This window comes from Balaenoptera physalus (assembly GCF_965194825.1).
Source record: "Balaenoptera physalus genome assembly, chromosome: 20".
Taxonomy (NCBI): Eukaryota; Metazoa; Chordata; class Mammalia; order Artiodactyla; family Balaenopteridae; genus Balaenoptera; species Balaenoptera physalus.
Window position 1 is genome coordinate 44,101,146 of NC_138901.1, and position 17,362 is coordinate 44,118,507.

At 36.9% G+C, this 17,362-nt stretch overlaps 1 protein-coding gene across 3 annotated transcripts in view; it reads left to right on the plus strand.

Moving 5' to 3' along the window:
- Nucleotides 1-17,362, plus strand: part of SLFN12 (schlafen family member 12) — a 48,724-nt gene that overhangs the window by 11,697 nt on the left and 19,665 nt on the right. For 2 of the 3 annotated variants that reach the window (XM_082440023.1, XM_082440022.1), the window contains exons 1-2: nucleotides 3,166-9,293; nucleotides 10,212-10,334. In XM_082440023.1, coding sequence (XP_082296149.1) covers nucleotides 8,237-9,293; nucleotides 10,212-10,334 — 1,180 coding nt within the window. In that variant the 5' untranslated portion in view covers nucleotides 3,166-8,236. Of the gene's footprint in view, nucleotides 1-3,165; nucleotides 9,294-10,211; nucleotides 10,335-17,362 lie in introns of those variants that run through there. The other variant, XM_082440021.1, reaches the window with a different exon arrangement.

Consider the following 17,362-nt stretch of genomic DNA (forward strand, 5'->3'; position numbering starts at 1 on the left):
CAATGAACAAGTGGAATTTGACATTAAAAACAGTACCATTTACAATAGCACCACCCAAAATGAAATATTTAGGTATAAATCTAAAAAAAAAAGTGAAAGACATATACAAGGAAAACCACAACACTGATGAAAGAAATCAAAGTAGAGCTAAATAAATGGAGAGATATTCCATATTTGTGAACAGGCTTAATATTGTCAAGATGTCAGTTCTTCCCAACTTGATCTACAAGATTCAATGCAATCCCAATCAAAATCCCAGCAAGTTATTTTGTAGACATCAACAAATTGATTCCATAGTTTATATGGAGAGGAAAACAAAACAAGCCAAAACCTCAGATAGCCAACACAATATTGAAGGAGAAGAACAGAGTTGGAGGACTGACACTCCCCAACCTCAAGAAAGTACTTTAACTTCAATGAAGCTACAGTGATTAAGCCAGCATGGTACTGATGAAAGAATAGAAATAGATCAGTGGAACAGAATAGAGAACCCAGAAATAGACCCTCATAAATATGTCAGCTGATCTTTGACAAATGAGCAAAGGCAATACAATGGAGCAAAATAGTCTTTTCAACCAATGGTGCTGGAACTACTGGGCATCCACATGGAAAATTTAAAAAAAAAAAGGAATCTAGACACAGGACTTCTGTGGTGGCACAGTGGTTAAGAATCCGCCTGCCAATGCAGGGGACACGGGTTCCATCCCTGGTCCAGGAAGATCCCACATGCCGCAGAGCAACTAAGCCCGTGCACCACAACTACTGAGCCTGCACTCCAGAGCCTGCGAGCCACAACTACTGAGCCTGCGTGAGGCAACTACTGAGGCCACATGCCACAACTACTGAAGCCCTCGTGCTCTAGGGCCTGTGTGCTGCAACTACTGAAGCCCGTGCACCTAGAGCCCGTGCTCTGCAACAAGAGAAGCCACCACAATGAGAAGCCTGTGCACCACAACAAAGAGTAGCCCTTGCTCACCGCAATTAGAGAAAGCCCGCGTGCAGCAATGAAGACCCAACGCAGCCAAAAAAAAAAAAAGAATCTAGACACAGACCTTACACGTTTCACAAACATTAACTCAAAATGGATCACAGACATAAATGTAGACTTCAAAACAATAAAACTCCTAGAAAATAATGTAGGAGAAAACCTCAGTGACCTTGGGTATGGCAATGACTTTTTAGGTACAACACCAAGGGCATGGTCTATGAAATAAAGAATTGATAAACTGGACTTCATTAAAATTAAAAACTTCTGCTATGAAAAGAAAATGTCAAGAGAATGAGGCATAGACTAGGAGAAAGAGATAAAAAGAAAGACATTTGCAAAAGACATAGCTGATAACGTTTTTTTATCCAAAATATGCAAAGAACACTTAAAACTCAACAATAAGAAAACAAACAACTCTATTTTTAAACGAGCTAAAAAATCTTAACAAGCATTCACCAAAGAAGATATACAGGTGGCAAATAAGCATATGAAAAGATGATCCACACCATATGTCATCAGGGAAATGCAAATTAAAACAACAAGATTGGGCTTCCCTGGTGGTGCAGTGGTTGAGAGTCTGCCTGCTAGTGCGGGGGATGCGGGTTCGAGCCCTGGTCTGGGAGGATCCCGCATGCCGCGGAGCGGCTGGGCCCGTGTGCCACGGCTGCTGAGCCTGCGCATCTGGGGCCTGTGCTCTGCAACTAGAGAGGCTGCGGTGGTGGGGGGCCTGCGCACCGCGATGAAGGGTGGCCCCAGCTTGCTGCAACTGGAGGGGGCCCTAGCACAGAAACGAAGACCCAACATAGCAATCAATCAATCAATCAATCAATCAATCTTTAAAAAAAAAAACAAGATTCCACCACACATCTATTAGAATGGCTAAATTCCAGAACACCGACAACACCAAATGTTGGCAAGGATGTGAAGTAACAGGAATTCTTATTCATTGCTGATCAGAATGTAAAATGGCACGGCTACTTTGGAAGACAGTTTGGCAATTTCTTACAAAACTAAACATACTCTTACCATACAATCCAGCAATTTTGATCTTTGGTATTTATCCAAAGGAATTGAAATTTTATATCTTCACAAAAACCTGCGCATGGATGTTTTAGCAGCTCTATTCATAAGTGTCCAAACTGGGAAACAACCAAGATATCCTTCAGTAGGTGAATGAATAAATAAACTGTGGTGTATTCAGGCAGTGGAACATTATTCAGTGTTAAAAATAAGTGAGCTATCAAGGCATGAAAAGACACAGAGGAACCTTAAATGCATATTACCAAGTGAATGAAGCCAATTTGAAAAGACTATACACTGTATGATTCCAACTATATGACTTTCTGGGAATGGCAATACCAAGAAGACAGTAAAAAGATCAGTGGTTGTCGGGGATTTAGGGCTGCAGAGAGAAGACTAGCTGGAGCACAGAGGATTTTTAGGGCAGTGAAAATGCTCTGTATGATAGTTTAATGATGAATTCATTGTACAACCCACAGAATGGGAGAAAATATTTGCAAACAATGCAACTGACAAGGGATTAACTCCCAAAGTATACAAACAGCTTATACAACTCAATATCAAAAAAACAACCCCATCAGAAAACTGGGCAGGAGACCTAAATAGACATTTCTCCAAAGAAGACATACAGATGGCCAACAGGTATATGAAAAGATGCTCAACATCACTAATTATTAGAGAAATGCAAATCAAAACCACAATGAGGTATCACCTCACACTGGTCAGACTGGCCATCAAATGCTGGAGAGGGTGTGGAGAAAAAGGAACCCTCATACACTGTTACTGGGAGTGTAAATTGGTGCAGCAACTATGGAGAACAGTATGGAGGTTCCTTAAAAAACAAAGAATGAGGACCAGGAGAAGATGGCAGAAGAGTAAGACACGGAGATCACCTTCCTCCCCACAGATACATCAGAAAAAACAAAGAATAGTGTTACCATATGATCCAGCAATCCCACTCCTGGGCATATATCCAGAGAAAACTGTAATTCAAAAAGATACATGCACCCTAGTGTTCATAGCAACACTATTTACAATAGCCAAGACATGGAAGCAACCTAAATGTCCATCAACAGGTGAATGGATAAAGATGTGGTGTGTGTGTGTATATATATATATATATATATATATATATATATATATATATATATATATATATATGGAATATTACTCGACCATAAAAAGGAATGAAGTAATGCCATTTGCAGCAGCATGGATGGAACTAGAGATTATCATACTAAGTGAAGTAAGTCAGACAGATAAAGATAAATATCATATGATATCACTTATATGTGGAATATTTAAAAATGATACAAATGAACTTATTTACAAAGCAGCAATAGACTCACAGACATAGAAGACAAATTTATGGTTACCAAAGGGGAAAGGCAGGGAGAGCAATAAATTAGGAGTTTAGGATTAACGTATACATACATATACACACATAACATATATATAAAATAGATAACCAACAAGGCCTACTGTATAGCACAGGAAACTATATTCAATGTCTTGTAATAACCCATAATGAAAAAAGAATAGATTTATATATATATCTGAATCACTTTACTGTTCACCTGAAAGTAACACAGCATTGTAAATCAACTATACTTCAATTAGAAAGAAAGAAAGAAAGAAAGAAAGAAAGAAAGAAAGAAAGAAAGAAAGAAAGAAAGAAAGAAAGAAAGAAAGAAAATTGCAAAAAAAAGCAGAAGGATAACTGGATGAATGTAAGTTAAAGGATTTCATTCAATGCTTCAATAAAATAATAAAGCCACAGTATATTCTTAAAAAAAAAGAGGAAATTAGGGACAAAAGACTGTAACACATGCAGAAAGCATACAACAAAATGGCGATTATAAGTCTTTCTCTATCAGTAATTACTTTCAATGTAAATAGATTACCCTATCCGATCAAAAGACATAGATGAGCAGAACAGATTTTTTAAAACCAGGATCCATCTATATGCTGTTTACAAAAGACTCACTTTAGATCTAAGGACACACATAAGTTGAAAGTGAAAGATGGAAAAAGTTGTTCCATGCAAATAGTAACCAAAAGAGAGCAGAGGTGGTTACGCTAATATCAGCTAAATGGACTTTAAGTCAAAAACAGTTATAAGAGAGAAAGAAGGACATCATATAATGATAAAAGAATCAATTAACCAAAAAGATGTAACAATTATAAACATGTATGCACCAAACATCAGAGCTTCTAAATATATATGAAGCAAACATTGATAGAATACTAGAAAGAAATAGACAGCTGTACATTAATAGTTGGAGTCTTAAATATCCCACTTTAAATAATGGATAGAACAATCAGACAGAAGATCAATAAGGAATTAGAAGATTTGAACAACACTGTAAACGAATTGGATCTAACAGACATATGCAAAACACTCCACCCAAAGATAGCAGAATATATATTCTTCTTGAGTGCACATGGAACATTCTCTGGGATAGACCACATGTTAGGTCACAAAACAAGTGTCAGCAAATTCTAAAGATCAAAATTATACAAACTATCTTTTCTGATCACAGTGTAATTAAACTAGAAATCAAGAACAGAAGGAAAACTAGAAAAATTACAAATATGTAGAAATTAAATAGCACATTTTTGAACAATAAATGGGTTAAAGAAGAAATCACAAGGGAAATTGAAAAATATCTTGAGACAAATGAAAATAAATACACAACATAATAAAACTTAAGGAATGCAGCAAAGGCAGTACTATAGTTTATAGTGGCAAATGCCTACATTAAAAAAGAAAAAAGATCTCAAATCAACAGCATAATTTTATACCTTAAACTAGAAAAAGAAGAACAAACAAAACTCAGTGTTAGCAAAAGGAAGGAGATAATAAAGATGAGAGCAGAAGAAATGAAATAGAGAATAGAAAAACAATAGAAAAAAAAACAATGAAACTGAGGTTTTTTTCTTTAAAGCTTTTTAAAAAAATTTATTTATTTTATTTTATTTATTTTTTGGCTGTGTTGGATCTTTGTTGCTGTACGTGGGCTTTCTCTAGTTGTGGCGAGCAGGAGCTACTCTTCGTTGCGGTGTGCAGGCTTCTTATTGTGCGGAGCACGGCCTCTAGGCACGTGGGCTTCAGTAGTTGTGGCTCGCGGGCTCAGTCGTTGTGGCTCGCGGGCTCTAGAGCACAGGCTCTGTAGTTGTGGCACACGGGCTTAGTTGCTCCGTGGCATGTGGGATCTTCCAGGACCGGGGCTCAAACCCGTGTCCCCTGAATTGGCAGGTGGATTCTTAACCAATGTGCCACCAGGGAAGCCCAAACTGAGTTTTTTTAATCAACAAAATTGACAAACCTTTACCTATATTGATGAAGAAAAGAAAACCCCTCAAATAACTAAAATAAAAAATGAAAGAATGGACATTAATACCAATTTTACAGAAATAAAAGGGATTATAAGAGAGTACTATGAACAAATGTACGCTAGCAAATTGGATAACCGAGAGGAAATGGACAAATTCCTAGAAACACACCTACCAAGAGTGAATTAGGAAGAAATGGAAAACCTGAATCAACCTATAACTAGTAAGAAGATTGAATCAGTAACCAAAAACCTTCCAAAAAAGAAAATCCCTGGACCAGATGGCTTCACTGGTGAATTCTACCTGGGCAAATAATTTTTTGTGGGGCCTCTGTCAATAAAAATAATTTAAGTCAACTAAAATCAGAACGTTAGCACCATTCTGGCAATCCAGTCTCCATCCTGTGAAAGAAATAGTTTCAGCCAGTGAGGTGATCCACTTACCAGGTGTCTTAGTTTGTTCATGCTGCTATAACAAAATATCATAGACTGGGTGGCTTATAAGCAACAGAGTTTATTTCTTACAGTTATGGAAGCTGGGAAGTCCAGATTAAGGTGCAGCAGATTTGGTGTCTGGTGAGGACCACTTCTTGTTTCATAGATGACTGTCTTTTCTCTGTCCTCACAAGGTGGAAGGGGCCAGGCAGCTCTCTGGGGAATCTTTTATAAGGATACTTATCCTATTTGTGAGGGTTCCACCGTTGTGACCTAATCACATCCCAAAGGCCCTATCTCCAAACACCATCACACTGGGGATTAGGTTTCAACATGTTAATTTTGGGGGCACATAAACATTCAACTTATAGCACGAGGCTATTCTCCAGAACCAGGATCCAGCCATGAGATCCCAGGACAACACGTTGGTATGAGTCCCAGGGCTCCTTGGGTAAAGGGCCATTGAGCACTGAAAAGGGAAGAAATGGGGACCTGGACCCATAGAGTGTTGTCCAGGCTTGGGCACCTTTCCAGGATGACACTGCTGGCCCTGGCTGGTCCCAGGCACTGGAAGGGCTCAGAAAATTTCATGGAAGACATTCCAGAGCAGGAAGAGTGCTCTGCACCCGCCGAGGTTCAGAGTCCATGGCAGGAACGAGGCCCCAGGCCTTTCCTCCTTGTGTCCTAAACGATTAGGGGCCCCCACCAGATTTCCTGTAGTTTGAAAACAACCACTCTAAACACTTCAGTACTCTGTTTCTAAAGATTTCTCTAGATCTATGGTGAGATTAGGGCCCAGCATGAATACAAAGTTCTGTGGGAGCCCTGAGAAGAGGATAGACATGGGACTTCCAGAAAGGATGAGAGGAGTTTTCAGGTGACAAAAGTGGAAGAGGGCAAAGGCACAGAGGCCCCAAGTTTCACGGGGGGGTGGTGACTACTCTGGGGCATTTGGAGTGGTGACATTTATTGAACACTTAGTCTAGGCCCTGTAATTTGCTAAGTGTTCTGTGGAATATATTGTTGCTTTTTTCCCTCTGTATGGAATGGTCATGATCGACAAAGGAATTCTCTTGGTTTAACCCCAACTGTCCAAATCATCTGGAGCCCCAAAGTTACTGTTGCTGTCTTAGTCAGCTCTGGCTGCTATTATAAAAATATCATAGACTGGCTGGCTTATAAACAACAGAAACTTATTTCTCACGGTTCTGGAGGCTGGGCAGTCCAAGATCAAGGTGCCAGTGTGGTCAGGTTCTAATGAGGGTCCTCTCCTGGTTGTAGACTTTTCATTGTATCTTCACATAGTAGAGAGCAGAGAAGGAAGGCAACCTCTCTTGAGGTTCTTACAAGGGCATTAATCTTACTGATGAGTTGCTCGGCCCTTATGACCTCATCTTATCCTAATTACCCCCCAAAGGCCCCACTTCCTCATACCATCATGTCGTAGGGGAGGGTTTCAACGTATGAATTTTGAAGGGACACAAACATTCAATCCATACAGTTGTTTACATATGATCAGAAGTTTATAGAGACTGAGGTGTATCCACAGCCTAGAGCTGAGTCTCTGCAGGATACTGGTCCAGCAGTGGACAGGAGTATTCTGACCCTCTTTGTATCCTTTCCCAGTGTAGTGATCACTACCTGTGATGAACTCTTCTCTCAGCTGTCTCTAGGCCATCTATAACAAAGCCGTAATCCCAGTAGACCTTAAAGGGACAGGGTTAATGGATTTGGGATACTTATACTTAAAGCAGATGTTTTTGTATATAAGAATTTTACCTCATTGAAAATATATGGATATCTGATAGAAAAAGGGTACAGTGACTTGGCCCACCTTGCTTAAGATCAATGGCCAAAATTTATGAATCTAACTCATCCTTGCAGGAAGGAAAAATTATTAAAATGGCATATTGCTAGATGTCTTTAGACTCCAACTGAGAGTTTTCCCAAGGGATTCCCCAATAAAAGAAGATAATTAAGATAAAGTTGAAATTATTTTAAAAAATAAAAGTATATGTAATATATAAAACTAAAATTTGGTTCACTGAGATCAGAAACATAGATAGGCTCCCCTCAGGGGCTTATTTAAGAAAAGAAGAGAGAAACAAGTTTTATAATATTAGGGATTAGAAAGGAGATATGAACACAGATAAAAATTAGATTAAAACAATTAGAAGAGGATCATATAAAACTATGGCAAAAAATTGGAAAATTTTACAGGAGTAGAAATTATTATCATCTTACCATCATTATCATTATCATCAGTTCAAAATATGTCCCCAAAACCTATTTTATATCTGTATCCTTATCATGGCATCCAGTGGAATATAGGATAAAACAAAATACAGAATTTTGCTGGGTTTGCCTCACAATACACAATTTGCTATCTCTTTTGCTCAGGTCCTATTTTAAATGGCTCTGTCTGTTTTACAGAAAAGAATTTCTGCTCGGAAATTGAATGGCTTCTAGGAAAATGACCGTCCGTGTTGTTTTGGACACTAACTATGCTGAGCTGGTTCTAGATGTGGGAAAAGTCACTTTCGGGGAGAAGAATAGAAAAAAAATGAAAGATTGTCAACTGAGAAGAAAGCAGAATGAAAACGTCTCACAATCTGTGGTTGCTTTGCTGAATTCTGGAGGGGGCGTGTGCAGGGCTGAAATTGAGAATGAAAACTATAGTTATGAAAAAGATGGAATAGGATTAGATTTGGAAAATTCTTTTGCCAATATTGTTTCGTTTGTTTCTAAATACTTAGACTTTATGCAGCAAGGTAAATATTTTCTGATTTTTGTCAAATCGTGGAGCTCAGAAACCTCTGGGTTGAGGATTGCCACCTTGAGCTCCAATTTGTACAAAAGAGATATAACCTCTGTAAAAGTAATGAATGCTACCGCTGCACTGGAATTCCTCAAAGACAGGTTAGAAACTGGAGAGGGATTTTCTTTAATACCTAAATCACCTCCAAAGAGGTACCATTTTGATGTACAAGAAGAAAGTAGCATGAAGGCCTTGGCTGCTGACTTTTTTAATAGGATGCAACTCAGGTACGGAGAAAAACTCACCTTTACTGAATCCACACATGTTGAAATGAAAGACTACTCAACAGAAAAGCTGTTACAACGCATTAAAGAGATTCTCCCTCAATACGTTTCTGCATTTGCAAATACTCATGGGGGCTATTTGTTTATTGGTTTAAGTGAAGAAAAACAAGAAGTAACTGGCTTTAAAGCAGAGAAGAGTGACCTTGACAAGATAGAAAAAGAAATAGAACAATGCATTAGCAAGTTTCCTGTCTATCATTTCTGTATAGAGAAGAAGAAGATAAATTATTCATGCAAATTCCTTGAAGTATATGATGAAGGAAGTCTTTGTGGATATGTCTGTGCGCTCAAAATAGAGCTATTCTGTTGTGCGGTGTTTGCCAAAAAGCCGAATTCCTGGCATGTGAAAGATAATCAAGTGATGCAGCTGACCGTGGAGGAATGGGGCCAATTAATGCTGGATCCTGAACCAAGTGAGGAAGGGGGATTAGAAATAAGGGTATATTTGGCTGGGGTGGCAAGGCTTTTTTTTTCTCTTGGATTTGGGGCAACATCAATAGTCCTCAAATTTCAACACCTAATTTACTAATCTCTGGTGGTTACACTCATAGTTCACTCTCTCTACCCACTTAGAAGGTAACTATTCCATATAGAAAGCACACTACCTCCTCTCTGTAGCACTGCCTGGTATAAAGATCCAATTAACACTGTTTTTCTTCCCTGTCACTTCTACTCACTTTCAAGGAGAGCCTGTGAATTCCTTCTCCCTTTTCCTTCTGAGCTCGGTTTCAGTAACTGACCACTTCTCTCTCTCAGGAACACTTGCCTCTTTTATTTACTTGCTCCTTCATCTTTCTTTACACCTTTCCATTTATTTCCCTTAGAACCTCTTCCCTCTTCCTCTGCTGTCTCTTCCGTTTGTGAATCAACGTGTAACCCTAAATTGGACTGATAAGAAAAGGATAGTGTTGGTATTTCATCTGATTTTTGGAAAAGAAAAGCCTCCAATGAAATTAGACCAGCACTAGCAACTTAAAAATCTCTGAAAATGCAAGCTTCTTCCTTAGAATCTGCACAAAATTCAGCTCTCCTTCACTAGCCATCATGTCTTCTAATTTTAATTGCTTTTAAAATGAACCCAATTATATGGTGATGTATTCAATTACTATTAATGCATTTTCCTATTAGTATTCAATATAGTGTGTTTCAGCAGCCTCAAGGAATAAATTTATAACTTACGTTTGACTTGGGAATCTAACCACGATATCTAACAATATTTCTATTGGAAAAATGGGGTCATTTCTAAGCAGACTTTTGATATACTAAGCATTTTGTTGATATACTAAGCATTTAGTTGTGACAAATTGAGAAAATGATTTTTGTTTTTTAAGATTTTTCCAGGTTATTTGAAGAGATGAACCTTCAACAAAGTATGTTATCACCTATACCCCTAGATTGGCCTCTGTATAAATATAAGAATTTGGAAAGTCAGGAGCAGAGATATCACCTTACAGGTAATTTAATTCTGGTTTCTTTGGACTTGGTGTGTGTGTTTTCAAACCTTCTCTTCACATCAGTTCTATCTTGAAACTTATCATCAAAGTATATTCTGGCATTCAGGGGACTGCTTTGGTGTTTTTATCATTGAACATGTCAAAATCCAGTTTTTCAGGTTTTGATTAGACTTTTCTTGGTGTAATAGGAACTCCTTTAATTGGAAGTAAGAGAACCCCAACTCAATTTAGTTTAAACAAAAAGGAAGTACATCATGTTGCTGGGAAATCTAGATTGAGACCCAGCTTCATACATTCAGTTACTGAAGAAAGGCCACCAGTACTCAGAATCTCTGATTTATCTGTTTTCGTTATTACTATTTATGGACAACATGTCATTTTCTGCCATATAAACAGCGTTACCTTGAATATTCTTCTTCAGTCTTCTGGTGCATAGTTGCAAGAGTTTCTCCTGGGTCCACACCTAGGAGTAGAATTGCTAGGTCAGGAAGTATGTGAATATTCAAGCAATAAGATAATGCCAGATTGTTTTCTGAAGTAAACGAGTCACTTTACTCCCAACAACAATATGTTACAAATGCCACGTCTTCTCCAGTTGTCAAACTTCTCTTCATCTTTCTTCTCATCCTCCTTCTTCCTTCACTCAAATAGGTGTAAAATAGTATCTCTCTGTGTCTACATTTTCCTGGTTATTAATTTGGTTGAGCATATCTTCATATACTTCCTGGCCATATGTATTTTATCACCTATGAAAGGCCTATTCTGTCTTTTGCCCATTTTTCTATTAGGCTTTTGTCTTTTTCTTACTGATGTGTAGGAGATTCTAGAATCCAAATCCTCTTTTGGTCATAGGTATTACACATTACAGAGATCTTCTCCAAGTTTGTGGCTTTAGTTTTCTCTTTTCTTAAGGCATATTATGGTAATTAGTAGTTTGATATTTTAATATAGTCAAAGTTACCATATTTTAATTTTCTGGTTTAATGCTCTTTGTGCCTTGTGTAAGAGATCATTCTCTACCTTAAGGTTAGAAAGATATTTCCCTTCATTTTCTTCTAAAAGTTTTAGGGTTTTGCACTTGATGTTTAACATTTAAATCCTTGATCCATCTCAGTGGTGATGCAAGAGTACTATTTCATTTTGTTCCTTATGGATGGCCACATTACCCAGCTCCAATTACTGAATAGTTCCCACTTTCACCCACTGATCTGCTATGCCACCTCCAGCATATTACTAAGTATACGTATAGCCATATTTCTAGAATCCCTATTATGTTCTCTTGGTCAATTTGTCTGTCCCTACATCCACTATACTGTCCTAATATTGTAATATTATATTAAGTACTTGGCAGGGTAAGCCGCCTTACTTTTATTCTTTTTCTTTGAGACTGTCTTGGTGATTTTAAATCATTTACTATATTATACAAATTTTAGAATCTGCTTAAGTGCCACAAAAAACCCTTTAAGGATTTTGATTGCAGTTACATTGAATAGGTAGATTTGTGACATATTTACATCAATTGCTCTTTGTACAGTTGAACATAGGAAATCTCTCCATTTGTTTGTATCTTCTTTAATGTCTTTAAAGTTTTATAAGTTTCTGTGTATAAGTTTTGTACTTTTTTTGTTACGTTTATTACTAGGTTTTTTTTTAAATTTATTTTATTTTAGGCTGTGTTGGGTCTTCGTTGCTGCGCGCGGGCTTTCTCTAGTTGCAGCAAGTGGGGGCTACTCTTTGTCGCAGTACGTGGGCTTCTCATTGCGGTGGCTTCTCTTGTTGCACAGCATGGGTTCTAGGCGTGCAGGCTTCAGTAGTTGTGGCACGCTGGCTCTGTATTTGTGGCTCGTGGGCTCTAGAGCGCAGGCTCAGTAGTTGTGGCACACGGGCTTAGTTGTTCCATGGCATGTGGGATCTTCCTGGACCAGGGGTCAAACCTGTATCCCCTGCATTGGCAGGCAGATTCTTAATCACTGTGCCACCAGGGAAGCCCTATTACTAGGCTTTTAAAAATTTTTTGTTGCTGTAATTGTAATTGATGTCTTTTTTTTTTTCTTTTTCGGCTGCACTGTGCAGCTTGCGGGATCTTAGTTCCCTGACCTGGGATTGAACCTGCGCCCTCGGCAGTGAAAGTGCGGAGTCCTACCCACTGGACTGCCAGAGAATTCCCGATGTTTTTCTTTAAAAGTTACATTTTCTTATTGTTTGTTGCTGGTGTGTAGAAATGCAATCAATTTTATATATTGAGTTCATGCTACCTTGTTAAAATTTATTTTAAATAATTTGTCCATAGATTCTTTTTATGTTCTTTATAAACAATTATACTGATTATGTTTTCCTAATGCTTTTAATTTTTTTACTTTATCCTTTTTTTTTTTTTTTGTATCCCTAGTACTCATTTATCTTATAGCTAGAAATTTGTTCCTTTTGACTGCCTTTATCCAATTCCTCCTCCCCTTACCCCCTGCCTCTGGTAACCACAAATCTGACCTCTTTTTCTATGAGTTTGTTTGTTGTTTTTGAACTATAATTGACCTACAACACTATGCTAGCTCCTGTTATACAACATAGTGATTCGATATTTCTATACATTTCAAAATGATCACCAAGGTAAGTCTAGTTATGATCTGTTACCATACAAGGATATTACATAGTTACTGACTGTATTCCCCCACACTGTACATTTCATACCCATGACTCATTTATTTTGCAACTGGAAGTTTATACCTCTTCATCTCCTTCACCTATTTATTTCCTCCCCCCAAACCCCTCTTCTCTGGCAACCATCTGTTTGTTCTCTGTTTCTATAACTCTGTTTCTGTTTTGTTATGTTTGTTAGTTTGTTGCTTCCATATCTTAGCTACTGTAAATAGTGCTGCAGTGACCATAGGGGTACATATATCTTTTCTAATAGTATTTTCATTTTCTTTGGCTAAATACCCAGAAGTGGAATTGCTGGATTGTATGGTAGTTCTATTGTTGGTTTTTTGAGGAACTTCCATGCTGTTTTCCATAGTGGCTACACCAATTTACATTCCATGAGGGTCCCCTTTTCTCCACATTCTCACCAACACTTGTTGTTTCTTGTCTTTTTGATACCAGCCATTTTTAAAAATTGAAGTATAGTTGATTTACAGTATTACTAAGCCCCAGGTGTACAACATAATGACTCACAATATTTAAAGGGTATACTGCATTTATAGTTATTATAAATATTGGCTATATTCCCCATGCTGTACAATGTATCTTTGTAGCTTATTTATTTGATACATAGTAGTTTGTGCCTCTTAATTTGTGCTTTACACAAATTTTCATATGTTGAAATTTAACTATTCAGCTTGAAAGATTTTCTAATTTTCCTTATGAATTCCTCTTCGATGCATAGATTATTTTACTGTTAAATTTCAAATACTTGGACCTTTTATAGACATCTTATAGTTGTTGATTTCTAATTTAATTCCATGGTGATCAGAGAATATACTCTGTAAGATTTCAATCTTTGAAATTTATTGAAGCTTGTTTTGGTTTATTTATGGTTTATTTTGGTAGATTTTCCAAGTGCACTAGTAAAGAATATATGTTCCACAGTTGTTGAGTATGTTTTTCTATAAATGTCAAGTCAGGTTGATTCATAGTGTCATTCGCATCTTCTATAAACTCATTTTTTGTTTCATTCTTCTTTCAATTTGAAAGAGAGGTATTTATAATCGCCAACTACAATAGTGCATTTGTCCATTTATCTTTTTTTTTAAATTTTATTTATTTATTTATTTATTTATTGGCTGTGTTGGGTCTTCGTTGCTGTGCGCGAGCATTCTCTAGTTGCGGCGAGCGAGGGCTACTCTTCGTTGTGGTGCATAGTTTTCTCATTGCAGTGCCTTCTCTTGTTGCGGAGCACGGGCTCTAGGCGTGCGGGCTTCCGTAGTTGTGGCACATGGACTCAGTAGTTGTGGCTTGCGGGCTCAAGAACGCAGGCTCAGTAGATTTGGCCCATGGGCTTAGTTGCTCCACGGCATGTGGGATCTTCCCAAACCAGGGCTTGAACCCGTGTCCCCTGCATTGGCAGGCGGATTCTTAACCACTGCACCACCAGGGAAGCCCTCTTTATCTTTTTAATGCTGTCATTTTTTTGCTTCAAGTACTTTGGAGTTCTTATTAAGCTCATACTCATTTATAATTTTCCTGATGTCTTAACCCTTTTATAATTTTGAAAGTTTCTTCATTTCCACAGTATCTCTTGAGTAGAAATCTATATTGTCTGGAATTAATATAGCTGCTCCAGTTTTCTTATAATTAGAAGCTGCATGGTATATATTTTTTCATTCTTTTACTTTCAACCTATTTATGTCTTTGTATCTAAAATGTGTGTCTTGTAGACAGTGTACTGTTGGGCTTGCTTTTATTTTCATTCCAATAATTTTTTCTTAATTTTTTCAGATTTCAGCTTGCTGCCTTTTTTCCTTCAGGATATTCCCTGTGCATGTGTAGTTTAGTCCACAGCCAAGGATCTGTGTGGACTTTATATGCAGATTTTGGGACTCACTCCCATTGCATCTCCTTCCCTTCTAGTATTTCTTCTCTAACTTTCTGACTGCTCTACCAGCCTTGAATTTTGTCCTCTGACAGCTCAGATAATAAGACTCTTTCTGCTTTCTAAGCAGTGCAAATACTAGACAGTGTTCCTCGGAAAAATGCTGCAAACTCAAAAATCTCTCCAGTTGCAATTGTCTTTCAAGGGTAGACTGCTCTTCTGTTTATATCTCCTGCTTTGGTTACTTTTCAGTGCCTTCAAATACTTAATTTTTAATATTTTGTTCAGATTTTACACTTTGTATCTGTGAGAGGGTTAGTCTGACTAAGCTACTCTACCATTGCTTAGAGACAAAAACCTCTCATCTGTTTTTTTTTCTTTTTGCCTTGTTTTGGATTAAGTATTTTATTTTATTTTCCTGTTCTTCGCTTCTCTCAGCTTTTAATTACAAATTATTCTATTATTCCTTGACGTGGTTCACCTAGAAATTACAGTGTGCATCTTTATTTTGCTAGTTTTACTTCTTCCCAAGTTTTTAGCTCTGTATGAATCCTTTTATTGTTTTAAAACTGTCAGTAATACTTCTTATTTGCCCAACATTTACTCTTTCCAGGAAAATGTATTAATTCCTGAAGTTTAATGCTTTCATTTGGGATAATTTTCCTTTAAGAAGAAGAACTCTGTTTGATGTTATTTGTAGTGTAGATCTTCTGACAATAAGTTATCTCTTTCTCTCTCTTTCCCCCCACCCATCTGAAAATGTTTTATTTTTGCTTTTTGTTGGATATTTGTGGTACATGTTGAATTCTAGGTTTGCAGACCTTTTCTTTCAGGACTTTAAGATGTCATTCCATTGTCTTCTGGCTTATAGGCTTTCCGTAGAAGAATGAATCATAAGTCTTATTGTTGCTTCCTTGTAGATAATGTGTCTTTTTTCCTCTGACTGCTTTAAAGATTTTTCTGCTGCAAGATGTCTTTCCATTTATCTGTGCCTTCTTTAATTTCCTTCATCAGTGTTTTAGAGTTTTCAGTGTACAAGTCTTTCACTTCTTCAGTTAAGTTTATTCATAAGTATTTTATTCTTGTTGTTACTATTGTAAATTGGATTGTTGTCTTAATTTCCTTTAAAGATAGTTTATTGTTAGTGTATAGAAATGCTACAGATTTTGTACATTGATTTTGTATCCTGCAATTTTACTGAATTTTCTTATTAGTTTTAACAGTTTTTGTTGTTGTTGAATCTTTAGGGTTTTCTACATATATGATCATGTCATCTGCAAACAGAGATCATTTAACTTCTTACTTTCTGATTTGGTTGTCTTTTATTTCTTTTTCTTGTCTAATTACTTTGACTAGGACTTCCAGTACTGTGTTGAATAGAAGTGGTGAGAGTGGGCATTCTTGCCTTGTACTGGATCTTAGAGGAAAAGCTTTCAGTTTTTCTGCATTGGTTATGATGTTAGCTGTGGCTTTTCATATCTGGCCTTTGTCGTGTTGAGGTAAATTCCTTCTATACCTATTTTGTTGAGAGTTTTTATCGAATGGTTGTTGAATTTTGTTAAATTCTTTTTCTGCCTCTGTTGAAATGATTATGTGGCTTTTATCTTTCACTCTGTTAATGTGGTATATCACATTGATTTGTAAATGCTGGACCATCCTTGCATCCCTGGGATAATCCTACTTGGTCATGGTGTATAGTCTTTTTAGCGTGCTTTCAAATTTGGTTTACTAGTATTTTATTGAAGACTTTTGCATCTATATTAATTAGGGGTATTGGCCTGTAGTTTTCTTTTCTTTTATTGTGGTATCTTTGTTTGGCTTTAGTATCAGGGTGATGCTGGCCTCATAAAATGAGTTTGGAGGTGTTCCCTCTTTTATTTTTTAGAAGAGATTAAGAAGGATTGGAATTAATTCTTTGAATGTTTGGTAGAATTCACCCATGAAGCTATCTGGACTTGGGCTTTTCTTCATAGGGAGGCTTCAATCCTTCAGTCTCTTTAATTGTTATTGGTCTGTTTAGATTTTCTATTTCTTTTTGATTCAGTCTTGGTAAATTGTGTGTTTCTAGAAATTTATCTGTTTCTTCTAGATTATCCAGTTTGTTGGCATATAATTATTCATAAGAGTCCCTTTTGGTCCTTTTTATATGTGAAGCATCCATTATAATGTTTTCTTTATCATTTCTGGTTTTATTTATTTGAGATTTCTCTCTCTTTTTTGCTTAGTTTTTCTGGCTAACGTTTGTCATTTTCGTTTATCTTTTTTTAAGAAACCAACTCTTAGTTTTGTTGATTTTTTCTGTTATTTTTCTATTCTCTACTTGATTTAATTCTGCTCTAATCTTTATTATTTCCTTCCTTCTGATAATATTGAGCTTACTTTGTTGTTGTTTTTCAGTTCTTTGAAGTGTAAGGTTATGTTGTTTGTTATATTTTTATTTTATAATGTAGGCCTTTATCACTATAAACTTACATATTAATACTGCTTTTGTTACAACCCA